This window comes from Chiloscyllium punctatum, chromosome 10, assembly GCF_047496795.1.
Source record: "Chiloscyllium punctatum isolate Juve2018m chromosome 10, sChiPun1.3, whole genome shotgun sequence".
Lineage (NCBI taxonomy): Eukaryota > Metazoa > Chordata > Chondrichthyes > Orectolobiformes > Hemiscylliidae > Chiloscyllium > Chiloscyllium punctatum.
The window spans coordinates 117,826,376-117,852,169 of record NC_092748.1 but is presented as its reverse complement, the minus strand read 5'-3'; the positions used below and the strand labels follow the sequence as shown (position 1 = coordinate 117,852,169).

The 25,794-nt window shown below is 46.8% G+C and overlaps 1 protein-coding gene across 1 annotated transcript; it reads right to left on the bottom strand.

Annotated features, from left to right (window-relative positions):
• On the bottom strand, positions 1 to 24,404 carry pecr (peroxisomal trans-2-enoyl-CoA reductase). The gene is made up of 8 exons (XM_072580034.1): positions 24,256 to 24,404; positions 20,427 to 20,560; positions 16,677 to 16,842; positions 11,546 to 11,627; positions 7,872 to 7,968; positions 2,486 to 2,596; positions 1,420 to 1,531; positions 1 to 332 (listed from the first exon to the last, which is right to left on the bottom strand). The coding sequence occupies exons 1-8, from the start codon at positions 24,365 to 24,367 to the stop codon at positions 244 to 246; spliced, it is 903 nt and encodes a 300-aa protein (XP_072436135.1). The 5' UTR covers positions 24,368 to 24,404; the 3' UTR covers positions 1 to 243.
• Between the last annotated feature and the right edge of the window lie 1,390 nt (positions 24,405 to 25,794).

Genomic DNA, 25,794 nt, shown 5'->3' with positions numbered 1-25,794 from the left:
ATCACTATCCAAACCTCAATCTTCTACCTTCCTTGGAAAACGAGTTTGTGCTGTGTCCCCATTCGTCCTGTTGTCTATTGGCATTTCAATTTTAAACATTTCCGTTTTATTCCTGTAATGTTTGTTGGGTGAGAATTACTTAAAAAGTCTGTTGCACATAAACCAGTGGAAGAAGTACAAATTCCAGCTGAGTAATTGACAGCACTGGATGACGGTGTATCCAGTTGATGGTCCCACGCTTGTTCACAGTTTTGAGGGAAGTTTTCCTGCGAGGAAGTTAGTCAGAGCAGTGGAGTTCAAGCTTTTAGGAGCAGGTGGCCAACGATCATGTTCTGAGGAAAGTTTAAGAGCAACATTGACAGATATGGAGAACCTTTATCCCATGACTACATGTACCCAGTGCTTAAGTATAATCACCATTGTCCTACCAGGACAGAGGGCTTTTCTCTCGCTAGAGAAACAACCAACTGGTGGTGGTTTAATCTGAGGGTCACTGTGGGTCATTGGGTGTGAGGGGAGAGGTTGAGAAGGAGAGTCCTTCCTGGTAACCTCAGCTGGTGCTGGAAAAGCACAGCAGGTCAGGGAGCATCCGAGGAGCAGGAAAAAAAAACCCGACATTTCGGGCAGAAGCCCTCATCAGGAATGAGGCTGTGCCTTTTTCCAGCACCGCTCTAATCTTGGGGGATTCTAATCTCCAGCAGTATCCACTTCGGCCATGAACCCTGCTATTGCTGTTGCTCTGTGTCACAAGTCAGTCCATGGAGCTAAACTGACCCATTCCAGATAAAAGAACCAGTCAGGTGCTTGTTAGTCACTGTGGCCAATGAGCGTCTCCCCTAACAGCAATGAGACAAAGCCCCAGCAAGATCTGTTCAGGGATGAATGTTGGCTCAGGAAACTGGATAACTCCTCCGTGTTTCTCTGACTACTGACACGGAAACATTTAATATCCAGTACGGACTGCAGGGGAGGAATTGATTTATTTCCAGCTGAGGGGCAGTACACCTGACAGTGCCACATAATGCTGCGAGGGTCATTCTGGGGACAGGCTCGAGTATCGGCAGTGGGAGCCCACAGCCTTCTAGCTCAGCAGTGACACTGATATCTCTCAAACAATAACGGACTTCCCACCATACCCACACTGCCAACTAGCCCTGGCCATGAAGGACTGACCCACTGAGGGGAGGCAGTCCCGGGATGATACCAGTGCGATCAGAAACCAATTGGTGAGCTTTAGGCTCGGCTGTGGTGCCCACTGTTGTTACATGGCCTGAGATCTCTCGCTATTCACCGTGAAGGACTGGCAAGGTTCCTTACAGAAAGAGCCAGTGCAAGCTCATCTGTGCAATACTGGATGTTGGGAGAGAGACGTGAGAGTGTGAGTGGACAGTTTGAATGTTGAGATGGTATGGTCCTTACCAGGTACCTCCCACGGGCTCTGGTACAGGCTCTGTCCAGCATCGACCCTCACAGTCTCCCCAGTCATGAAGGAGGCTGCAGGAGACAGCAGGAAGCAAACAACCGATGAAACCTGGCAGTGGGAGAGGAGAGAGAGAAAAGCAGAGAATGTGAGGAATAGTGAGAGCTAGATAGAGTAAACTATCAGTATGATAACGGAATGACTGTCCTGCAGGACCAGTCTGCTAAATCCTGCATGAAATGGTGACAGGATGGAACTCACTGGACAGAAACGTCTTAAAATTAATTCCCGGGGTCACTAGGTGAGCTCATCTTTCGTTGCCCTCGGTGAGCTATCTTGTGGAACTGCTGTTGTTCAGAGGTCGAGGCACGACAGCAAAAAACTGGTTGTAAGATTTCAAATACAGGGCAGGAGAAACCTACACACACACACAGGCAAAGAGCTTAGGAGACCGTGGCACCTCAAGCCTTCTTTATAATTCAGTAGAATTCTGACTGATCTGATTATAAACTCAAATCCAACATTCCCGCATATCCCTGATAACCTCCCACCCTCTTAATGAACACAAATCAATTCACCCCTGCCTTAAAAATATTCACACAGTCTGCTTCCACTGCCTTTTTCAGGAAGAGAATTGCAAAGACTCAACCCTGTGAGAGAATGAAACATCCCCATCTCTGCTTTAACTGGACAATGCCTGGTGTTTAAACAGTGGCCCCTCTGGATCCTCCCATAAAAGAAAAATCTCTCTCTGCACCCACCTGGTCAAAAGCCCTCAGGATCTTGTATATTTTAATCTGACTCATTAAACTCCAGGTGGTACAAACCTCGAAGTATCACACCATAATCTCATTAATAACTGATGTAAGGCACATGTTCAATTCATCTGCCATCACGTTATTTTCCATTAACCTTGTGTTTATATATCCAACTAGCTTTCTCTCATATTCAGACTTCTCCCATTTTATAAGACCAAAAGAAAGAGGAACAGCAGTAGGCCATTTGGCCCCTTGACCCTGCTCCTCCTAGCTAAGGGTCTGAGGACAGTAAAATCCAAAGCCTTACCTCCTCTGGGACACCCAGTCTCTTGGCTGGGATTTTTGGGATGTAATCTTTGAACAATTTGGGTCCCAGTTCCTTGTAATTGGCAACCGCTGTTTCTGAGAAGATGACTCCCTGGGGATTAAAAAGAATCCAGGGTTAAAGAATGGAAGGAACAGAGTGTTCCTGCTTTCAGCGGAATGTGGAACAAAACCTGCCATTAGACACGATTTTGCAGCAAAATCAGAGTGAGCGAGAGCAAGAGACAGCACAGTATCAGAGAGTGGCACAGAATCCAAACGAGAGTGACAAATCCCGTGGAGTGAGAGACAACAGAAATTTGAGGGTGCATACATGAGGATCAGTGGTCGGCACAACATCGTGGGCTGAAGAGCCTGTTCTGTGCTGTACTGTTCTATGTTCTAACAACCGATTGAGAGAGTGAGACCCAGAGATGCCATTGCTGGCAAGGTCAGTATTTGCTGTCCTTCCCAGGGCCCCTTACTGGGCCATTGCAGAGAGCAGTTAATCACTAGCCACGTTGCTGGAGTCACATTAGAGTGAGGATTGTAGATTTCCTTCCCTGAAGGACTTTAGTGAACCAGATGGGTTTGGTGGCGATCATGGTCACAGTTACTGAGATTGACATTACATTCCAGGTTTTATTAACTCAATATAAATCCCTCAAGCTGCTGTAGTGGGTGTGAACCTATATCCTTGAAGTAATAGCCTCTGGATCAATGGTCCAGTGACAGTAGCCAAAATCTCCCCCAAAGCAAGCACTTACCTGGTGCAATGGACTGGGTATTGATGTGCGTGTGGAGACAGGGCTGCAGGATATATACCAACACCAGAATATAAATAAATAGATTGTGATAAGGATTTATAATATATTTATTTTGTAACAGGTTATAAATTGGAATTGAATAGTTGTTTGCTTGTCATTTTTGTAAGTTGTTTATTTTTAAGGGTGAGAAACTCTTTTGTCAGAAGTGGATCAAAATAACATGTCCAAGAAATCAGTTGTCTTAAGCTAACTGACGATCCAGGCTAAGGTAATTCCAGATGTGTTCACTAACATCCAGAGAAACAGAGACCAGGAGTGCGTTCAGTTCAGAAGAAAAACATCTGTGCCAGCTCAAGTGCCGTTTAGTTTTGGAAGTTTCCAGGCTATCAGTGTTGGAAAGATGTCCAAGCTGATTTAGTAGTCCCAAATAGAAAGTGCTGGAAAGTGAGCTGTGTTTTTTTAAAGAGTTCAGTGAGTTAGCCCGTGTCTGTGGGTCTCATGGAATACAATGATGGGGAGAATCCATCTACTGAAGGTGGACAAAGGAACCAGTGCATCTCATCAGTTGTGTAAGAATCAAAGAGTGAAAATAGGAATGATAGATCACTCGTGTTGACTATCTGTAAATAATATTGTTGGGAAAAGAGTTTGAATCTTTCTTTCTGCTGTTTTTACATTTCCAAATTCTTATATGTACACTTTTCTGTTCTTTTGTGTAATAAACATATTTTCCATAACTAAAATCCTTGTATGAATACATTCAGTGAACGATAATAATGATAGTCAAATTACAATAACAAAGATCTCAACCTGGGATCTCACTTTCCAGTAATATCATCAACTGGGAATCGAGGAATTCTACAATTGTAGAATCCCTACAGTGGGGAATGAGACCATTCAGCCCATTGAGTGCACAGTGACCCTTGGAAGAGCATTCCACCCAGATCTAGACCCCTAGAGCATGCAAACTCCACACAATCACCCGAGGTTGGAATAGAAGCCAGGTCCCTGATGCTTTAAAGCAGCAGTGTTAACCACTGAGCCACCGTGCTATTGACACCTGGACTACATCCAACCAAACCTGGAAAGTACATTTATGACACCTGATCGAAAATACTCACTGTATTACTGGTTCCAAATTCCAGTTTGGTCATATATTTGGCTCAAAGTGAATTTACCAAAGACTGTGGGACAAGGTCAAATACATGTACAGAGTAAAAGGAAGGCTGTCTTGGACTTTCCTGTGATTAAGATGAAACATGAAATCTTGTGATAGATCTAGATGAGCAATGTGGTGGCTGCTCCCATGACCAACTCTCTAAAGCAAGTCAAAACATCTGAGTGGACGGAGCCGTCAGTAGAGATGGTCATTCACTTCTCTCATTGGGACAACTGAAACATGTCCATATTACAGAGGAGGAAGTGCTGGATGTCTTAAAACGTATAAAGGTGGATAAATCCCCAGGACCTGATCAAATATACCCTAGAAGGCTGTGGGAAGCTAAGGAAGTGATTGCTGAACCCCTTGCTGAGGTATTTGTATCACTGATAGACACTGGTGAGAACCTGAGCAAAGAAACTACCTCTGACACCTGTCCTATATCTATCACCCCTCAACTTAAAGCTGTGTCCCCTCGTGCTCGCTATCACAAAGGCCCTCACTGTCCACCCGATCTAATTATCTTAAATGTCTCAATTAAGTCACCTCTCAATCGTCTAATGACAACGGCCTCAAGTCCTTCAGCTTTTCCTCATAAGACCTTCTCGCCACACCAGAGAACAAACTAGTAAATCTCCTCTGAACCCATTCCAAAGCTTCCACATCCCTCCTATAATGCCGTGACCAGAACTATACACAATACTACAAGTGTGGCTGCACCAGAGTTTTGTACAGCTGCAACATGAAACTCAATTCCTCTACCAATAAAAGTGAATCCCTTCACATTTTTCCACACTAAACTCTATTTGCCATCTCTCATCCCAGCTCTCCAGCTTATCTACATCCCTCTGTAAACCTGCAACATCCTTCTGCACTATCCACAACTCCACCAACCTTAGTGTCATCAGCAAATTTACTAACACATCCTTTTACACCCTCATCCAGGTCGTTTATAAAAATTACAAACAGCAGTAGCCCCACAACAGATCCATGCGGTACACCACTAGTAACTGAACTCCAGGATGAAAATTTCCCATCGACCACCACCCTCTGTCGTCTTTTAGCTAATTAATTTCTGATTCAAACTGCTAAATCACTCTCAATCCCATGCCTCTGTATTTTCTGCAATAGCCTACTGTGGGGATCCTTATATACGCCTTACTGAAATCCATATACACCACATCAACCACTTTATCCTCATCCACCTGTTTGGTCACCTTCTCAAAGAACGCAATAAGGTTTGTGAGGCACGACCTAACCTTCTCAAAACCGTGTTGACTATCTCTAATCAACTTATTTCTTTCTAGATGATTATAAATCCTATCTCTTGTAACCCTTTCTAACACTTTACCCACAACCAAAGTAAGGCTCACTGGTCTATAATTACCAGGGTTGTATCTACTCCTCTTCTGAACAAGGGGACAACATTTGCTATCCTTCAGTCTTCTGGCACTATTCCTGTAGATGAAGACAACAGGAAGATACTCAGTGGCTCAGTGGTTAGCAGTGCTGCCTCACAGCACTGCCTCCTCCTTATGAACCTCAGTCTCGTCTTGTTTAATATCCTGTATCTCCTTGAAAAGTATTCTCCTTGAAAACATTGCCTTTTTCCAGTGTGACTACTGATAAAAATATTCATTTAGCACCTCGCGTATCTCCTCTGACTCCATGCACAACTTCCCACTACTGCCGTTGATTGGCCCTAATCTTACTCTTGTCATTCTTTTATTCCTGACATAACTCTAGAAAGCTTTAGGGCTTTCTTGATCCTATCCGCCAACGACTTCTCATGTTCCCTCCTGACTCTTCTAAGCTCCCTTTTTAGGTCTTTCCTGGCTAACATGTAACTCTCAAAACAGAGTCTCCATGTGTGTGTGAGAGAGGAGAGTGAGTGAGAAGCCTGAGCCTCACTAATGCCAGCTGGCCGCCTCCACTCGGGCCTCTGGTAAGTGGACACGGACAAACTGAAGGAGCCAGCGTCCCAGTGGAAAGCAACTCCGTCCCCCCACCGGGGTGTGGCACCTCCTCATTGGTCAGCACCTCCTTGTTGGTGAGGTGCCGGAAGACTGTAGGCTGGCTAACATGGTGCCACTGTTTAAGAAGGGTGGTAAGGACAAGCCAGGGAACTATTGACCAGTGAGCCTGACGTCGGTGGTGGGCAAGCTGTTGGAGGGAATCCTGAGGGACAGGATGTACATGTATTTGGAAAGGCAAGGACTGATTCGAGATAGTCAACATGGCTTTGTGCGTGGGAAATCATGTCTCACAAACTTGATTGAGTTTTTTGAAGAAGTAACAAAGAGGATTGATGAGCGGTAGATGTGATCTATATGGACTTCAGCAAGGTGTTCGATAAGATTCCCCATGGGAGACTGGTTAGCAAGGTTAGATCTCATGGAATATGGGGATAACTACCATTTGGATACAGAACTGGCTCAAAGGCAGAAGACAGAGGGTGGTGGTGGAGGGTTGCTTTTCAGAGAAATTAGAGGTATAGTGGACATCGAAGAAGGTTACCTCAGATTACAGTGGGATCCTGGTCAGGTGGGCCAAATGGGGCGAGGAGTGGCAGATGGACTTTAATTTAGATAAATACGAGGTGCTGCGTTTTGGGAAAGGCAAAGCAGGGCAGGACTTATACACTTAATGCTTAGGCCCTGGGGAATGTTGCTGAACAAAGAGAGCTTGAAGTGCAGAGTGGTAGCTCCTTGAAAGTAGAGTCACAGGTAGATAGGATAGTGAAGAAGGCGTTTGATATGCTTTCCTTGATTATGGAGTATGGAGTACAGGAGTTGGGAGTTCATGTTGCGGCTGTACAGGACATTGGTTAGGCCACTTTTGGAATATTGTGTGCAATTCTGGTCTCCTTCCTATTGGAAAGATATTGTGAAGCCTGAAAGGGTTCAGAAAAGATTTACAAGGATGTTGCCAGGGTTGGAGGACTTGAGCTACAGGGAGAGGCTGAACAGACTGGGGCTGTTTACCCTGGAGTGTCGGAGGCTGAGGGGTGACCTTATAGAGGTTTGCAAAATCATGAGGGGCACAGATAGGGTAAATGGGCAAAGTCTTTTCCCTGGGGTCGGGGAGTCCAGAACTAGAGGGCATAGGTTTAGGGTGAGAGGGGAAAGATATAAAAGAGACCTAAGGGGCAACTTTTTCACACAGAGGGTGGTACGGGTATGGAATGAGCTGCCAGAGGAAGTGGTGGAGGCTGGTACAATTCCACATTTAAAAGGCATCTGGATGGGTATATGAATAGGAAGGGTTTAGAGGGATATGGGCCAGGTGCTGACAAATGGGACTGGATTAAATGAAGATATCTGGTCAACATGAACGGGTTGAACTAAATGGTCTGTTTCCATGCTATACACCTATATGACTCTATAATTAGAAAATAATTTGCATGACAGGAAAAGATGACATTAGAGACGAGAGCAAACATGGAGGAAGGTGAATGTACGTACGGGAGCCACAGCATTGATCCGCACTCCACTGGCTGCCCACTCGATGGCCAAACTCTTGGTAAGATTGTCCACAGCAGCTCGTGCTGCTCCCGTGTGCCTTAGAAAGAACAGAAAAGATGAATGTTAACGATCATCATCACCACCTGAGAGGCAACATGATTCCGTCAAAGCTCATTGGAGGATATCTCAGTCCAGCCAAGTTTCTTAGCAATGTTACCTTGCAGTGCCTGAGGTTACAACTTAGACAGCATGCTCCAAACACACACAGTACGGAGACACACATTCCACACACACACCGTACAGAGATACGCATTCCACACACACACCGTACAGAGATACACATTCCACACACACACCGTACAGAGATACACATTCCACACACATACCGTACAGAGATACACATTCCACACACACACCGTACAGAGATACACATTCCACACACACCGTACAGAGATACACATTCCACACACACCGTACAGAGATACACATTCCACACACATACCGTACAGAGATACACATTCCACACACATACCGTACAGAGATACACATTCCACACACACACTGTACAGAGATACACATTCCATACACACACACCGCACAGAGTAAAAACATTCCATACACACACCGTACAGAGAAACACATTCCACACACACACACACCGTACAGAGAAACACATTCCACACACACACACCGTACAGAGATACACATTTCATACACACACCGTACAGAGAAACACATTCCACACACACACACCGTACAGAGATACACATTTCATACACACACCGTACAGAGAAACACATTCCACACACACACACCGTACAGAGAAACACATTCCACACACACACACCGTACAGAGATACATATTCCATACACACACCGTACGGAGATACACATTCCACACAAACACACCGTACAGAGATACACATTCCATACACACCGTACAGAGATACACATTCCACACACGCACCGTACAGAGATACACATTCCATACACACACCGTACAGAGATACACATTCCACATACACACCGTACAGAGAAACACATTCCATACACACACCGTACAGAGATACACATTCCATACACACACCGTACAGAGATACACATTCCACACACACACCGTACGGAGATACACATTCCACACACACACCGTACAGAGAAACACATTCCACACAAACACACCATACAGAGATACACATTCCATACACACACTGTACGGAGATACACATTCCACACACACACCGTACAGAGAAACACATTCCACACACACACCGTACAGAGACACACATTCCACACATACACCGTACAGAGATACACATTCTATACACACACACCGTACAGAGAAACACATTCCACACACACACACACCGTACAGAGAAACACATTCCACACACACACCGTACAGAGATACACATTTCATACACACACCGTACAGAGAAACACATTCCACACACACACACCGTACAGAGAAACACATTCCACACACACACACCGTACAGAGATACATATTCCATACACACACCGTACGGAGATACACATTCCACACACACACCGTACGGAGATACACATTCCACACACACACCGTACAGAGAAACACATTCCACACAAACACACCATACAGAGATACACATTCCATACACACACTGTACGGAGATACACATTCCACACACACACCGTACAGAGAAACACATTCCACACACACACCGTACAGAGATACACATTCCACACATACACCGTACAGAGATACACATTCTATACACACACACCGTACAGAGAAACACATTCCACACACACACCGTACAGAGAAACACATTCCACACACACACCGTACAGAGATACACATTTCATACACACACCGTACAGAGAAACACATTCCACACACACACACCGTACAGAGAAACACATTCCACACACACACACCGTACAGAGATACATATTCCATACACACACCGTACGGAGATACACATTCCACACACACACCGTACGGAGATACACATTCCACACACACACCGTACAGAGAAACACATTCCACACACACACCGTACAGAGAAACACATTCCATACACACACCGTACAGGGATACACATTCCATACACACACCGTACAGAGAAACACATTCCATACACACACCGTACAGAGAAACACATTCCACACTCACACCATACTGAGATACACATTTCACACAAACCGTACAGAGATACACATTCCATACACACACCGTACAGAGATACACATTCGATATACACCTTACAGAGATACACATTCCACACACGCACCATACTGAGATACACATTCGATATACACCTTACAGAGATACACATTCCACACACGCACCATACTGAGATACACATTCCATACGCACCATACAGAGATACACATTCCACACACGCACCATACTGAGATACACATTCCATATGCACCATACAGAGATACACATTCCACACACACCATACTGAGATACACATTCGATATACACCTTACAGAGATACACATTCCACACACGCACCATACTGAGATACACATTCCATACGCACCATACAGAGATACACATTCCACACACACCATACTGAGATACACATTCGATATACAGCTTACAGAGATACACATTCCACACACGCACCATACTGAGATACACATTCCATATGCACCATACAGAGATACACATTCCACACACACCATACTGAGATACACATTCGATATACACCTTACAGAGATACACATTCCACACACGCACCATACTGAGATACACATTCCATACGCACCATACAGAGATACACATTCCACACACACACCATACAGAGATACACATTCCACACACACCGTACAGAGATACACATTCCATACACACTGTACAGAGTATATGGAGGATAGTGGGCTAGTATAGGTTAGGTGGGTTTGGATCGGCACAACATCGAGGGCCAAAGGGCCTGTACTGCGCTGTATTGTTCTATGTATGCACACCATACTGAGATACACATTCCACACACACACACCATTCTGAGATACACATTCCATATACACCGTACAGAGACACACATTCCACACACACACCGTACTGAGATACACATTCCACATACACACCGTACAGAGACACACATTCCACACACACACCGTACTGAGATACACATTCCATACGCACACCGTATGAAAATACATGTTCCAAATGCACTTCGTACTGAGATACACATTCTAAACACATGCCATACTAAAATACACATTCCACACACACACACCATACTGAGATACACATTCCATACACACACCATACTGAAATACACATTCCACACACACACTGTACTGAGGTACACGTTCCATACACCCACCATATTGAGATACACGTTCCATACGCCCTCTGTACTGAGATACACATTCCAAAACGCACACTGTACAAAGGTACAGGTTCCAAACGCACTTCGTACTGAGATACATGTTCTAAACACACACTGGCCGGAGGTACACATTCCAAACACACACTGTACTGAAATACACATTCCAAACGCACGTTCTAAACTTACACTATACTGAGATACACTTTTCATACACATGTCATGCTGAGACACATTCCATACACTCACTGCATGATACACATCGTCCCAATCACATCCTGACTGAGGTTATACCCAGCTCCTTGCTAATCCACTTTTTTGGGCTCCAGATCTGATCACAGGAATACTTACGACATTCCTGGGAATCCTTTCCACATATCTGCCACAATGTTCACAATGGCCCCACCATTCTCCTTCATCCAGGCAGTATACACTGAAACACAAGGAGAACTGGCTCAGAGATGTCAGCACCTATTCCTGCTTTTCATCTCATCCTAACTCCCAAACTGGATCTTTGTCCAACAAACCACAAACTCTCAACAATCACAGCCCAGCCACGGATCCTACATGCCCCCTCCCCTCATTTGCCCAAACTCAATTACCTATGATTTTAAAAATTCATTTAGATGGTTTGGATATCACAGGCTGGGCCCAGCATTTATTGCCTGTCCCTAGTTGCCCCTTGAGAAGGTGGGGGTGAGCTGCCTTCTTGAACCGCTGCAGTCCATGTGCTGCGGGTAGACCCACAATGCCCTTAGGGAGGGAATTCCAGGATTCTGACCCAGCGACACTGAAGGAACGGTGATATATTTCCAAGTCAGGATGGTGAGGGGCTCGGAGGGGAACTTGCAGAGGGTGGTGTTCCCATGGATCTGCTGCTCTTGTCCTTCTAGATGGAAGTGGTCATGGGTTTTGAAGGTGCTGCCTGAGGATCTTTGGTGAATTTCTGCAGTGCATCTTGTAGATGGTACACACTGCTGCTACTGAGTGTGGGTGGTGGAAGGAGTGGGTGTTTGTGGATGTGGTGTCAATCAAGCGGCTGCTTTGTCCTGGATGGTGTCGAGCTCCTTGAGTGTTGTTGGAGCTGCCCCCATCCAGGGCAAGTGGGGAGTATTCCATCACACTCCTGACTTGTGCCTTGGAGATGATGGACAGGCTTTGGGGAGTCATTTACTCATTGCAGGATTCCCAAACTCTGACCTGCTTTTATAGCCAGTTGATAAGTCCAGTTGAGTTTCTGGCCAATGGTGACCCTCAGGGTGTTGATAGTGGGGGAGTCTGTGATGGTAACACCATTGAATATGAAGGGGCGGTGGTTCGATTGTCTCTTGTTGGTGATGGTCATAGCCTGGCATTTGTGTGGTGTGAATCTTACTTGCTCCTTGTCAGCCCAAGCCTGGATATTGTCCAGATCTTGTTGCATTTGAACATGGACTGCTTCAGTATCTGAGGAGTGGTGAATGGTGCTGAACATTGTGTAATCATCGGGGACCATTCCCATGTCGGACCTGGTTGGGCCGAGGACACTCCCCTGAGGAACTCCTGACTTGGAGGAGCCAGTGTTGGACTGGGATGGACAAAGTTAAAAATCACATAACACCAGGTTATAGACCAACAGGATTATTTGGAAGCACTAGCTTTTGGAGTGCTGCTTCTTACTCAGGTGGTTGTGGAGAATAAGATCATAAGACACAGAATTTATAGCCAAATGGCCACAGTGTCATGGAGATGTGAGAGAGAGGGTGTAGTGCAGTGGGGTCACCTGTAGTGTGACATGAACCCAAGGTGCTGGTTGAGGCCATCCCCATGGGTACCGAACTTGGCTATCAGCCTCTGCTCGGTCACTGTGTGTTGTCGCCCGTCCTGAATGTCTGCCTTGGAGGACGGTCACCCGAAGGTCCACCATGCACACAGCGAACACTCATGCGACTCAGCAACGTTATCTATCTCACACACTGCCCTGAGGCGAGACCAAGCAGAGGCTACGACAACATGTGAATGGACACCACGCAACATCACCAGGCAGGAGCGTTCCCTCCCAGTTGGAGAACACTTCAGCGGTCCAGGACACTCAACCTCGGAGCTTCGGGTGACCGTCCTCCAAGGTGGACTTCAGGACAGGCGACAACGCAAAGTGGCCGAGCAGAGACTGTTAGCCAAGTTCGGTACCCATGGCGATGGCCTCAACTGGGACCTAGGGGTTCAAGTCACACTACAGGTGACTCCACTCTCGCTCTCACACACACACCCACCCACCCACACAGACCCTCTCTCATACACAAGCTCTCTTTCATACACACGCACTCTCTCACAGACATATACCTCATCACTCTCATACACACACACACACTATCACAAGCACTCACACACACTGTCTCTCCTATACGTGCTCACATACAAGTTTGTGGGGTGAAATCGTTTTCGTAGAATTATATTTTATTTTGCACAAAAACTGCATGAATCCATGTAAAACTCTGTAAATCCCACTTTAGAAATAGAACCAGTCTAATTCAACATTGGGACACAGACAGACCTCACACCTTACTGCATTGTCTGAGCTGAGCTGAGATGAGATGTCACCTATTGTTAGAAAAGTTAGATCTTTCTTAAGAATGCAATTTAAAAGTAGTTCTGGGATTTATATATCAGAGAACAGAAACCAACACTTCGAAAAGATGAAAGACCTGATCTAAAATTGTTAATGTATCATCATATCTCCATGACACTCATTTGGCTATATATTCTGTGTCTTATGACCTTATTCTCCACAACCACCTGATGAAGGAGCAGAGCTCCGAAAGCTAGTGCTTCCAAATAAACCTGTAGGACTATAACCTGGGTGTTGTGTGATTTTTAACTGAGGAACTCCTGCAGAGATGTCCTGGAGCTGAGATGATTGACCTCCAATAATCACCACCATCTCCCTGTGTACAGATATGACTCTAACCAGCGGAGAGTTTGCCCCCTGATACCCATTGATTCCAGTTTAGCCAGGGCTCCGTGATGCCACACTCGGTCGAATGGAGCCTTGATGTCAGGGACTGTCCCTCTCCCCTCCCCTCTGGAATTCAGCTCTTTTGTCCATGTTTGACCCAAGGCTGTAATGAGGTCAAGAGCTGGGTGACCCTGGGGGAACTCAAACTGGGCGTCACTGAGCAGGTTATTGCTGAGCAGTTGCTGCTTGATAACTCTGTTACTGACCCCTTCCATCACTTTACTGATGATCGAGAGGAGACTGATGGGGTGGGAATTGGATGAGACAAAACAAGAAACAGCTGGAGAAACTCAGCAGGTCTGACAGCATCGGTGGAGAGAGACACAGGTTTAACGCTTGGGAGTCCTGCCTTTTCTTCAGGACTCTTGGGTCATACCATGTCTATTCCCACACTCCACCCAACTGCATTCCCCACACCTTCAACCCTCCCCTGGTCAAGATAGACCAGTGAGCCTTACTTCAGTTGGAGGTGAAGTGTTGGAAAAGGTTAGAAGAGATAGGATTTATAATCATCTAGAAAAGAATAAGTTATTAGGGATAGTCAACATGGTTTTGTGAAGGGTAGGTCGTGCCTCACAAACCTTATTGAATTCTTTGAGAAGGTGACCAAACAGGTGGATGAGGGTAAAGCGGTTGATGTAGAGTATATGGACTTCAGTAAGGCATTTGATAAGGTTCCCCATGGTAGGCTAATGTACAAATATAGAGGCATGGGATTGAGGTGATTTAGAGGTTTAGATCAGAAATTGGCTAGCTGAAAGAAGACAGAGGGTGATGGTTGATGAGAAATGTTCATCCTGGAGTACAGTTACTAATGGGGTACCACAAGGCTACTGCTGTTTGTCGTTTTTATAAATGACCTGGATAAGGGTGTGGAAGGATGGGTTAGTAAATATGTGGATGGCACTAAGGTCGGTGGAGTAGCGGATAGTGCTGAAGGATGTTGTGGGTTACAGAGGGACATGGGTAAGCTGCTGAGCTGGGCTGAGAGGTGGCAAATGGAGTTTAATGCAGAAAAGTGTGAGGTGATAGAACAGAATGATAATTTATTGTCACTTGTATTTTTACAAAAATTGCAGTGAGAAGTGTTTTAAGTCGCCATACTGCAGCGCCTAATTCACTTTGGAAGGAGCAACAGGAATACAGAGTATTGGGCTAATGATAAGATTCTTGGCAGTGTAGATGAGCAGAGAGATCTTGGTGTCCTGGTTCATAGATCCCTGAAAGTTGCCACCCAGTTGATAGGGTTGTTAAGAAGGCATACGGTGTGTTAGCTTTTATTGTTAGAGGGGTTGAGTTTCGGAGCCATGAGGTCATGCTGTAGCTGTACAAAACTCTGGTGTAGCCGCACTTGAGTATTGTGTACAGTTCTGGTCACCGCATTATAGGAAGGATGTGGAAGCTTTGGAAAGGGTGCAGAGGAGATTTACTGGGATGTTGCCTGGTATGGAGGGAAGGTCTCATGAGGAAAGGCTGAGGGACTGGAGGCTGTTTTCGTTAGAGAGAAGAAGGTTGAGAGGTGACTTAATTGAGACATATAAGATAATGAGAGGGTGGAGAGTGAGAACCTTCTTCCTCGGATGATGATGGTGAGCACGAGGGGACACAGCTTTAAATTGAGGGGTGATAGATATAGGACAGATATCAGAGGTAGTTTCTTTACTCAGACTAGTAGGGGTGTGGAACGCCCTGCCTGCACCAGTAGTGGACTTGCCAACTTTAAGGGCATTTAAATGGTCATTGGATAGACATATGGATGAGAATGGAATAGTGTAGGATAGATGGGATCAGATTGGTTCCACAGGTTGGTGTATCGTCAAGGCTGCAGGGCCTGGACTGTGCTGTAATGTTTAATGCTCTTTGTTAAAACTCTCTCTCCCATTCTCTCCATTTCCCTGACTCTTTCTCTCACTGTCCAACACAAACATACAAAGACACATGACCTTGAAGCTTATAAGGACTGAACTGCAAGAAAACCACATTCAGAAAGGGAACAACAATTTGTCCAGCAAGACAGGAGGGGGCTAAACGGTGGGAGTGCTCTTCAAATTGTAAATAAAATCCGAAAGAACTGCGGATGCTGGAAATCAGAAAAAAAAGCAGAAATTGCTGGAAAAGCTCAGCAGGTCTGGCAGCAGCTGTGGAGAGAAATCAAGAGTTAATGTTTCAGATGCAGTGACCCTTCATCAGAAGTGTCTGTATTGCAACAGTGAAGATGAAAAGCTTTGATTTTGTGCCCCTTTTGCACAGTTTGCGTTCAGTACGAGCAGAGTCTGCAACAAGCAGCCTCAATCTCTCTCACACACACACATACACAGAGGTAACATCCACACCCCAAAGTCTGCTCTCTCCTGCACAACCCTCCTGGCTCCACCTTGCTCCCTCTCTCCATCCTACCCAACCTCTGCCTCCTGAAATAGCCCTTTAGAAATTCACCCACCTCCTTCCTCAGCGCCAGATTGCTCCTCTGGGACCTGGAGATTTTACCTTCTCTGCAACAGTAGAATGTTCCGGTCAGGTTGGTCTCTATCACTGCATTCCAGCCTTTAGCTGTGATGTGTTCAGTGGGACTGGGGAACTGACCCCCTGCGTTATTGACCAGGTAATCAATCCGTCCGTGTAACTGCAGAGTCTCTCTCATCAGATTCCTCACCTGAACAGACATCAGAGAATGATCAACTCCAAAAGGCTGCCTCTACTGCCCCCTAATCCCCTCTCCTCCCCCAACCCCCTCTACTCCCCTAATCCCCTCTCCTCCCCCAATCCCCTCTACTCCCCCCCATCCCCTCTACTCCCCCTAATCCCCTCTACTCCCCCAATCCCCTCTACTCCCCCCCATCCCCTCTACTCCCCCTAATCCCCTCTACTGCCCCCCCAATCCTCTCTCCTGCTCCCATCCCCTCTACTCCCGCCGAGCCCATCAACTCTCCCCCAATCCCCTCTGCTCTCCCCGATCCCCTTTACTCCCCTGATCCCCTCTACTGTCCCCAGTCGGCAACTCATCTCGTGTCTAAGACCTATCACATTAACTTCTCCAGCCCCTATACCCCTTCTTATCCCTACGCCCCTCCCTATCTCTGTAACCCCCTCCAGCCCCTACACCCCCTCCCTATCTCTGTAACCCCCTCCAGCCCCTACACCCCCTCCCTATCTCTGTAACCCCCTCCAGCCCCTACGTCCCTCCCTATCTCTGTAACCCCCTCCAGCCCCTACGTCCCTCCCTATCTGTTCACTGCAGATTGCCACTGTGTGGAGACTGTGTGAAATGTATTGCTGATTGTTATATCTTAAAGACACTGAGCAGGGGGTGAGCATGACTTTGTTTGCCCAACTGTCCTTTAGGACATGGTTCCCTCTGTAAACAATGGAAGGTTCAAACCCCCTTGACTTGGTTGGTGACACAGCCACAATGACAGGCAGTTTTGGGGGTCATTTCTGGGTGAGGTTTGGCAAGTCTTGCTCAGTGGGGGATGGTTGTAGGGGCTCTGGGTTTGACTGATACAAGTTGATGATTGCCCATCTGGGCTCAGGGCAGCATGGATTAGTGTTGCTGGAAGAGCACAGCAGTTCAGACAGCATCTGAGGAGCAGCAAAATCGACGTTTCGGGCAAAAGCCCTTCATCAGGAATAAAGGCAGTGAGTCTGAAGGGTGGAGAGATAAGCTAGAGGAGGGTGGGGGTGGGGAGAAAGTGGCATAGAGTATAATAGGTGAGTGGGGGAGGGGATGAAGGTGATAGGTCGGGGGCGGGTGGAGTGGATAGGTGGAAAAGGAGATAGACAGGTAGAACAAGTCATGGGGACAGTGCTGAGCTGGAAGTTTGGAACTGGGGTGAGGTGGGGGGCAAGGGGAAATGAGGAAACTGTTGAAGTCCACATTGATGCCTTGGGGTTGAAGTGTTCCGAGGCAGAACACTTGTGAGCACCAGGGGCGTTCTGTCCTTGTTATGGTTGGAGGGGTGGGGTCTGAGGGCGGAGGTGCGGGAGCTGCTCCCGCGAGGAGGTTGAGCAATTCATCAACTTCACCAACACATTCCACCCTGACCTTAAATTTACCTGGACCATCTCTGACACCTTCCTCCCCTTCCTGGACCTCGCTATCTCTATTAATGACGACCGACTTGACACTGACATTTTTTACAAACCCACCGCAGCTACCTGGATTACACCTCTTCCCACCCTACCTCTTGCAAAAATGCCATCCCGTATTCCCAATTCTTCCGCCGTATCTGCTCCCAGGAGGACCAGTTCCACCATAGGACACACCAGATGGCCTCCTTCTTTAGAGACCGCAGTTTCCCTTCCCACGTGGTTAAAGATGCCCTCCAACGCATCTCGTCTACATCCCGCACCTCCGCCCTCAGTCCCCACCCCTCCAACCGTAACAAGGACAGAACGCCCCTGGTGCTCACCTTCCACCCTACCAACCTTCACATAAACCAAATCATCCGCCGACATTTCCGCCACCTCCAAACAGACCCCACTACCAGGGATATATTTCCCTCCCCACCCCTTTCCGCCTTCCGCAAACTCTGTTCCCTCCGCGACTACCTGGTCAGGTCCACGCCCCCCTACAACTCACCCTCCCATCCTGGCACCTTCCCCTGCCACTGCAGGAACTGCAAAACCTGTGCCCACACCTCCTCCCTCACCTCCATCCAAGGCCCTAAAGGAGCCTTCCACATCCATCAAGGTTTTACCTGCACATCCATTAATATCATTTACTGCTCCTGATGCGGTCTCCTCTACATTGGGGAGACTGGGCGCTTTCTAGCAGAGCGCTTTAGGGAACATCTCTGGGACACCCACACCAATCAACCACACCACCCCGTGGCCCAACATTTCAACTCCCCCTCCCACTCTGCCGAGGACATGGAGGTCCTGGGCCTCCTTCACCGCCGCTCTCTCACCACCAGATGCCTGGAGGAAGAACGCCTCATCTTTCGCCTCGGAACACTTCAACCCCAGGGCATCAATGTGGACTTCAACAGTTTCCTCATTTCCCCTTCCCCCACCTCACCCTAGTTCCAAACTTCCAGCTCAGCACTGTCCCCATGACTTGTCCTACCTGCCTATCTTCTTTTCCACCTATCCACTCCACCCTCCCCCCGCGACCTATCACCTTTTTCCCTCCCCCACTCACATATTGTACTCTATGCTTTTTTCTCCCCACCCCCACCCTCCTCTAGCTTATCTCTCCATCCTTCAGGCTGTCTGCCTTTATTCCTGATGAAGGGCTTTTGCCCGAAACGTCGATTTTACTGCTCCTCAGATGCTGCCTGAACAGCTGTGCTCTTCCAGCACCACTAATCCAGAATCTGGTTTCCAGCATCTGCAGTCATTGTTTTAACCTCAGGGCATCATGGTCAGAGCTGATCTTCCCGGGGAGCACCTTTGTCCCACTGTCACTGACTGCCATCTTCAACTAGAACATTAATCACGGTGCTCGGTATGCTTGCCTTTACTGGTCGGTGCATTGAACAAAGGAGTTGGGAGGTCATGTTGCAGCTGGACAGGACATTGGTTAGGCCACTTTTGGAATGTTGCATTCAATTCTGGTCTTCCTGCTACAGAAGGATGTTCTAAAACTTGAAAGAGTTCAAAAAATATTTATAAGGATGTTGCCAGGGTTAGAGGGTTTGAGCTGTAGGGAGAGGCTGAATAGGGGGCTGGGGCTGTTTTCCCTGGAACGTCGGAGGCCAAGGGGTGATCCTATAGAAGTTTATAAAATCATGAGGAGCATGGATAGGGTAAATAGACAAGGTCTTTTCCCTGGTGGGGGGAGTTCAAAACTCGAGGGCATAGGTTTAAAGTAAGGGGAAAGATTTAAAAAGGACTTGAGGGGCATCTTTTCACACAGAGGGTGGTACGTGTATGGAATGAGCTGCCAGAGGAAGTGGTGGAGGCTGGTACAATTACAGCATTTAAAAGGCATCTGGATGGGTATATGAATAGCAAGGGTTCAGAAGGATATGAGTCAAATGTTGGCAAATGGGACTAGATTAATTTAGGATACCTAGTCGGCATGGACGAGTTGCATCGTGCTGTCCATCTCTACGACTGTATAACTCGAATGAGCAAAGTGCAGATTTGAGCAAGAGCATTTGACGGTCCTTTCAAAAGGGTGACAGGTCCGAATGGCCTTCTTTGTGCTGTATGGTTCTGGGATTGAGATACGTACTGGGAGGGCTTTAAGGAATTGAGGGAAGACACTTGGCGATGAAAGAGCGACTACAGTACCTCGTCCTCTTTGCGAATGTTACACTGGATTGCTGTGATCTTTGCAGAACTCGATGGAAGGACTGAGGCTGAAAGTTGTTGTGCAGTTTCTCGCAGTCTTTCAATTTTCCGGGATGCAATCACAACGTTGCATTCTGAGGAGATCAAGTGAAGAGCTAAGTAATCCGATGTCAGTGCAGGCAATATCCATGCATTGCATTCAGTCATTTGAAAACAGAAATCAGCACTGGATCCAAAACAGCCAATATGTGCTTTGGAAAATATTCTCTTTCAGTCCTTCACTTCTGCACCCAACACAACTCTCAAGATAAACAATTTGAGCAGGGATCACTCTCAGAACAGTTACTGTCCCACTAATTTCATAGGTTTGTTAATTAGCCGTAAATAAAGAATCACACACTGTGTAACTGTACAGAGTCAGTATTTATAAGTTGGGAAAGGTAGGAGGACCTGAAAACCCGAATATAGGGAGTTTGGTTGGAAGCTGGAAGGCAGGACGAGCAGAGTAGTAATCTCCGGATTGTTACCGGTGCCATGGGGTAGGGAGGCTAGAAACAGAGAGTGCAGATCAACATGTGGCTGCAGGGCTGGTGTAGGAAGGAGGGCTTCAGATCCGTGGATCATTGGGATAGCTTCTGGGGTACATGAAGGACGGGTTGCACCTGAACTGGAGGGGTGTCAATATCCTGGGCTGGAGGTTTGCTAGAGCTCTTGGGGGGCGGGGGTTTAAAATAGATTGTCAGGGGGATGGAAACTGGAGATGATGGTTTAGGTAGTGAACAGCCAGATACAGTGTGCAGAGGGCGGCATGGTGGCTCAGTGGTTAGCACTACTGCCTCACAGCACCAGGGTCCCCGGTTCAATTCCAGCCTCGAGTGACTATCTGTGTGGCGTTTGCACATTCTCCCAGTGTCTGTGTGAGTTTCCTCCGGGTGCTCCGGTTTCCTCCCAGAATCCAAAGATATGCAAGTCAGGTGAATCGGCCATGCTAAATTGCCCATAGTGTTAGGTGCTGTATTCAGAGGGAAATGGGTCTTGGTGGGTTACTCTTCGGAGGGTCTGTTTCCACACGGTAGGGAATCTAATCTAACCTCAGAGTCTGTGAGGAGCGATGGGCACTTTTTTGGACAAAGGTGCAGTCAGTATGTTGGGTTGAAGTGTGTCTATCTTAATGCAAGAAGTAACAGGAATAAGGGTGATGAACTCAGAGCATGGATCAACACTTAGAACTACGATTTTGTGACCATTATGGAGACTTGGATATCCCAGGGGCAGGAATGGCTGTTGGATGTTTCAAAAAGAGGGAGGTAAAAGAGGTGAGGGAGTGGCATTGCAAATCAGAGATAATACCACAGCTGCAGAAAGGGAGGGCATCGAGGAGTCAGTATGTGTGGAAGTCAGAAACAGGAAAGGAGCAGTCACTTTATTGGGAGTTCTAGGGTACACCTGATCAGGTCCTGGGAATTTATCTACCTTTGTGCGTTTCAAGACATCCAGCACTTCCTCCTCTGTAATATAGACATTTTTCAAGGTGTCACCATTTATTTCCCTACATTCTATACCTTCCATATCCTTTTCCACAGTATATACTGTGGGTTTGCTCCAGTTTCCTCCCACAGTCCAAAGATGTGCAGGTCAGGTGAATTGCCAATGCCAAATTGCCCAATGTGTTCAGGGATATGAAGGTTGGATGCATGAGTCAAGGGGAATGGGTTGGGTGGGCTACTCTTTGGAGGGTCAGTATGGACTTATTGGGCCGAAGGGCCTGTTTCCACACTGTAGGGATTCCAATTCTAATTCAGTGGGGTAAGGGTCACTTACTTTGTAACTCGACAATCAGTTTTTATTCTGCTGGGTAAGGATCACTCTCTGTGTAACTGTACAGAGTCAGTGTTTATGATGAAGGGCTTTTGCCCGAAACGTCGATTTTACTGCTCCTTGGATGCTGCCTGAACTGCTGTGCTCTACCAGCACCACTAATCCAGAATCTAGTTTCCAGCATCTGCAGTCATTTGTTTTTATCCTGTACAGAGTCAGTGTTTATTCAGCAGTGTAAGGGTCACTTGTTGTGTAACTGTACAGAGTTGGTGTTTATTCAGCAGGGTAAGGGTCATTCGCTGTGTAACCGTACAGAGTCAGTGTTTATTCAGCAGGGTAAGGGCCACTCACTGTGTAACTGTACAGAGTCAGTGTTTACTCAGCAGGATAAGGGACACTCACTGTGTAACTGTACAGAGTCGGTGTTTATTCAGCAGGGTAAGGGTCATTCGCTGTGTAACCGTACAGAGTCGGTGTTTATTCAGCAGGGTAAGGGTCACTCACTGTGTAACTGTACAGAGTCAGTGTTTATTCAGCAGGGTAAGGGTCACTCACTGTGTAACTGTACAGAGTCAGTGTTTATTCAGCAGGGTAAGGGCCACTCACTGTGTAACTGTAGAGTCAGTGTTTATTCAGCAGGACAAGGGACACTCACTGTGTAACTGTACAGAGTCTGTGTTTATTCAGCAGGGTAAGGGCCAATCACTGTGTAACTGTACAGAGTCAGTGTTTACTCAGCAGGATAAGGGACACTCACTGTGTAACTGTACAGAGTCAGTGTTTATTCAGCAGGGTAAGGGTCACTCACTGTGTAACTGTACAGAGTCAGTGTTTATTCAGCAGGGTAAGGGTCACTCACTGTGTAACTGTACAGAGTCAGTGTTTATTCAGCGGTGTAAGGGTCACTCGCTGTGTAACTGTACAAAGTCAGTGTTTATTCAGAAAGGTAAGGGGCACTCACTGTGTAACCGTACAGAGTCTGTGTTTATTCAACAGGGTAAGGGTCACTTGCTGTGTAACTGTACAGAGTCTGTGTTTATTCAGCAGTGTAAGGGGCACTCACTGTGTAACCGTACAGAGTCTGTGTTTATTCAACAGGGTAAGGGTCACTTACTGTGTAACTGTACAGAGTCTGTGTTTATTCAGCAGGGTAAGGGTCACTTACTGTGTAACTGTACAGAGTCTGTGTTTATTCAACAGGGTAAGGGTCACTTACTGTGTAACTGTACAGAGTCGGTGTTTATTCAGCAGTGTAAGGGCCACTCACTGTGTAACTGTACAGAGTCAGTGTTTACTCAGCAGGACAAGGGACACTCACTGTGTAACCGTACAGAGTCTGTGTTTATTCAGCAGTGTAAGGGTTACTCACTGTGTAACTGTACAGAGTCGGTGTTTATTCAGCAGTGTAAGGGCCACTCACTGTGTAACTGTACAGAGTCAGTGTTTACTCAGCAGGACAAGGGACACTCACTGTGTAACCGTACAGAGTCTGTGTTTATTCAACAGGGTAAGGGTCACTTACTGTGTAACTGTACAGAGTCGGTGTTTATTCAGCAGTGTAAGGGCCACTCACTGTGTAACTGTACAGAGTCAGTGTTTACTCAGCAGGACAAGGGACACTCACTGTGTAACCGTACAGAGTCTGTGTTTATTCAGCAGTGTAAGGGTCACTCACTGTGTAACTGTACAGAGTCAGTGTTTATTCAGCAGGTTCTGGATTAGTGGTGCTGGAAGAGCACAGCAGTTCAGGCAGCATCCAAAGAGCAGCGAAATCGACGTTTCGGGCAAAAGGCCTTCATCAGGAATAAAGGCAGTGAGCCTGAAGCGTGGAGAGATAAGCTCTAGGAGGGTGTAACCGTACAGAGTCAGTGTTTATTCAGCAGGGTAAGGGTCACTCACTGTGTAACCCCAGAGTCAGGGTCTGGAGTTTTGATAGAGCCGCGGGTGCGCCCCTCCGTTCCTATCCCGGGGATGTGTCTCTTGCCGGTTTAATGAGGAACGAAAGACCCACCTAACCCGAGCAGCTCGGCGGCGATTGCGGTGCCGATCCCTGTCCCTCCGCCGGTCACCAGCGCCACTCGGTCCCGGAACAAAGCCGCTCTGAACACACTGCGGGCCGCCATCGGGGCACAGTCAGCTGTCCCAGCACAACTCGATACACTGGGGTCAAAGGGCACCGCTCAGCTGACTTTCCCGGAACTGACCCCTGCTCATAGTTCACATCAGACACAAAGATCAACCAGTTGTTAAAGATAAAGAAGCTGTAAAATACAACCAAAGTTGAAATATCTATTTTTAATCAGAAGTGCCCCTTTTGGAGTAACAGTTAATCGGTTGTTGCTGCAGTGAGCAACATTCTGTTCCATTTGACGATTGTTTAAGCTTCTGTCTGTCCCTGGTCAGGGAACCAGGGCACTGCAATTGATTAAACATCAGTCAGTGTTAGGTGTTTTCTATTTTGTTTAGGTATTAGTAAGTAAGCAGGGCCCACCCTGTAAATTCCGAGCTTGTCCGCTTCTCAATGTACCACTAAGGTTACACATGATCACGAGCAATTGTCATGCAATGATCTATTGGAAATGGTCTGAAAATGCTACAACACGTTAACAATGGTCAGTCTCTTAAATGAATACATTATTAGACTTAGCAACAGTGCACAAGCCGAGATTGACGTTTAGGTGTGCATTTATAGTTTTTTAAATTTTTCTTTTTTTAACCCCCACACTACCGCCTGACCGTGGTAGTATTTATATTTTCCCCAGCTCCCGTGTGGTGTGTATGTCGGTGTGAGACAGTGCATTTATAGTTTATTTGGCTGAAAACTCGTCATCGAGTTTTGTATTTTCACGCGGGCAAACTGTCGTTGGCAAAGCGGTCATTTTTTGCCCATCCCTAGCTGCCTTTTCAACTGTTTGACTCTGTAGACCTTTTCAAAAGGAGGCGGGGTTTACTGGTATTATCGCTGGATTTTAATTGAGACACCCAGGTACTGTCCTGGCACCCTGGGTTTGAGTCCCGCCATGACATTTGTGGAGTTTGAAATCAATTCTAAGGATGACCATGAAATCATTGTCGATTGTTGGGAAAACCTACCTGTTCACTCATGTCTTTTAGGGAAGGAAACAGTCTCATGATCAGGGGCTGGAAGGAGACATTTCTTCACAAAATGGCATTGACAATTTTTAGAAGTTGTCTTTTAGAAGCTCATTCCTTATGACGGGCTTTTGCCCGAAACGTTGTTTCTCCTGCTCCTCGGATGCTTTTCCAGCACCACACTCTCGACTTATAGAAGTGTTGGATTAGTGGTGCTGGAAGAGCACAGCAGTTCAGGCAGCATCCAACGAGCAGCGAAATCGACGTTTCGGGCAAAAGCCCTTCATCAGGAATAAAGGCAGTGAGCCTGAAGCGTGGAGAGATAAGCTAGAGGAGGGTGGGGGTGGGGAGACACACGCACCAATCAACCAAACCGCCCCGTGGCCCAACATTTCAACTCGCCCTCCCACTCTGCCAAGGACATGGAGGTCCTGGGCCTCCTTCACCGCCACTCCCT

Coding starts and splice junctions, on each gene's coding strand:
- pecr (XM_072580034.1), bottom strand. CDS start 24,367: ATGGCGGCCCGCAGTGTGTTCAGAGCGGCTTTGTTCCGGGACCGAGTG. Junction 11,628..16,676: donor ATTCTACTGTTGCAGAGAAG/GTAAAATCTCCA, acceptor CTTGTGTTTCAG/TGTATACTGCCTGGATGAAG. Junction 7,969..11,545: donor AAAGGATTCCCAGGAATGTC/GTAAGTATTCCT, acceptor GTTCTTTCTAAG/GCACACGGGAGCAGCACGAG.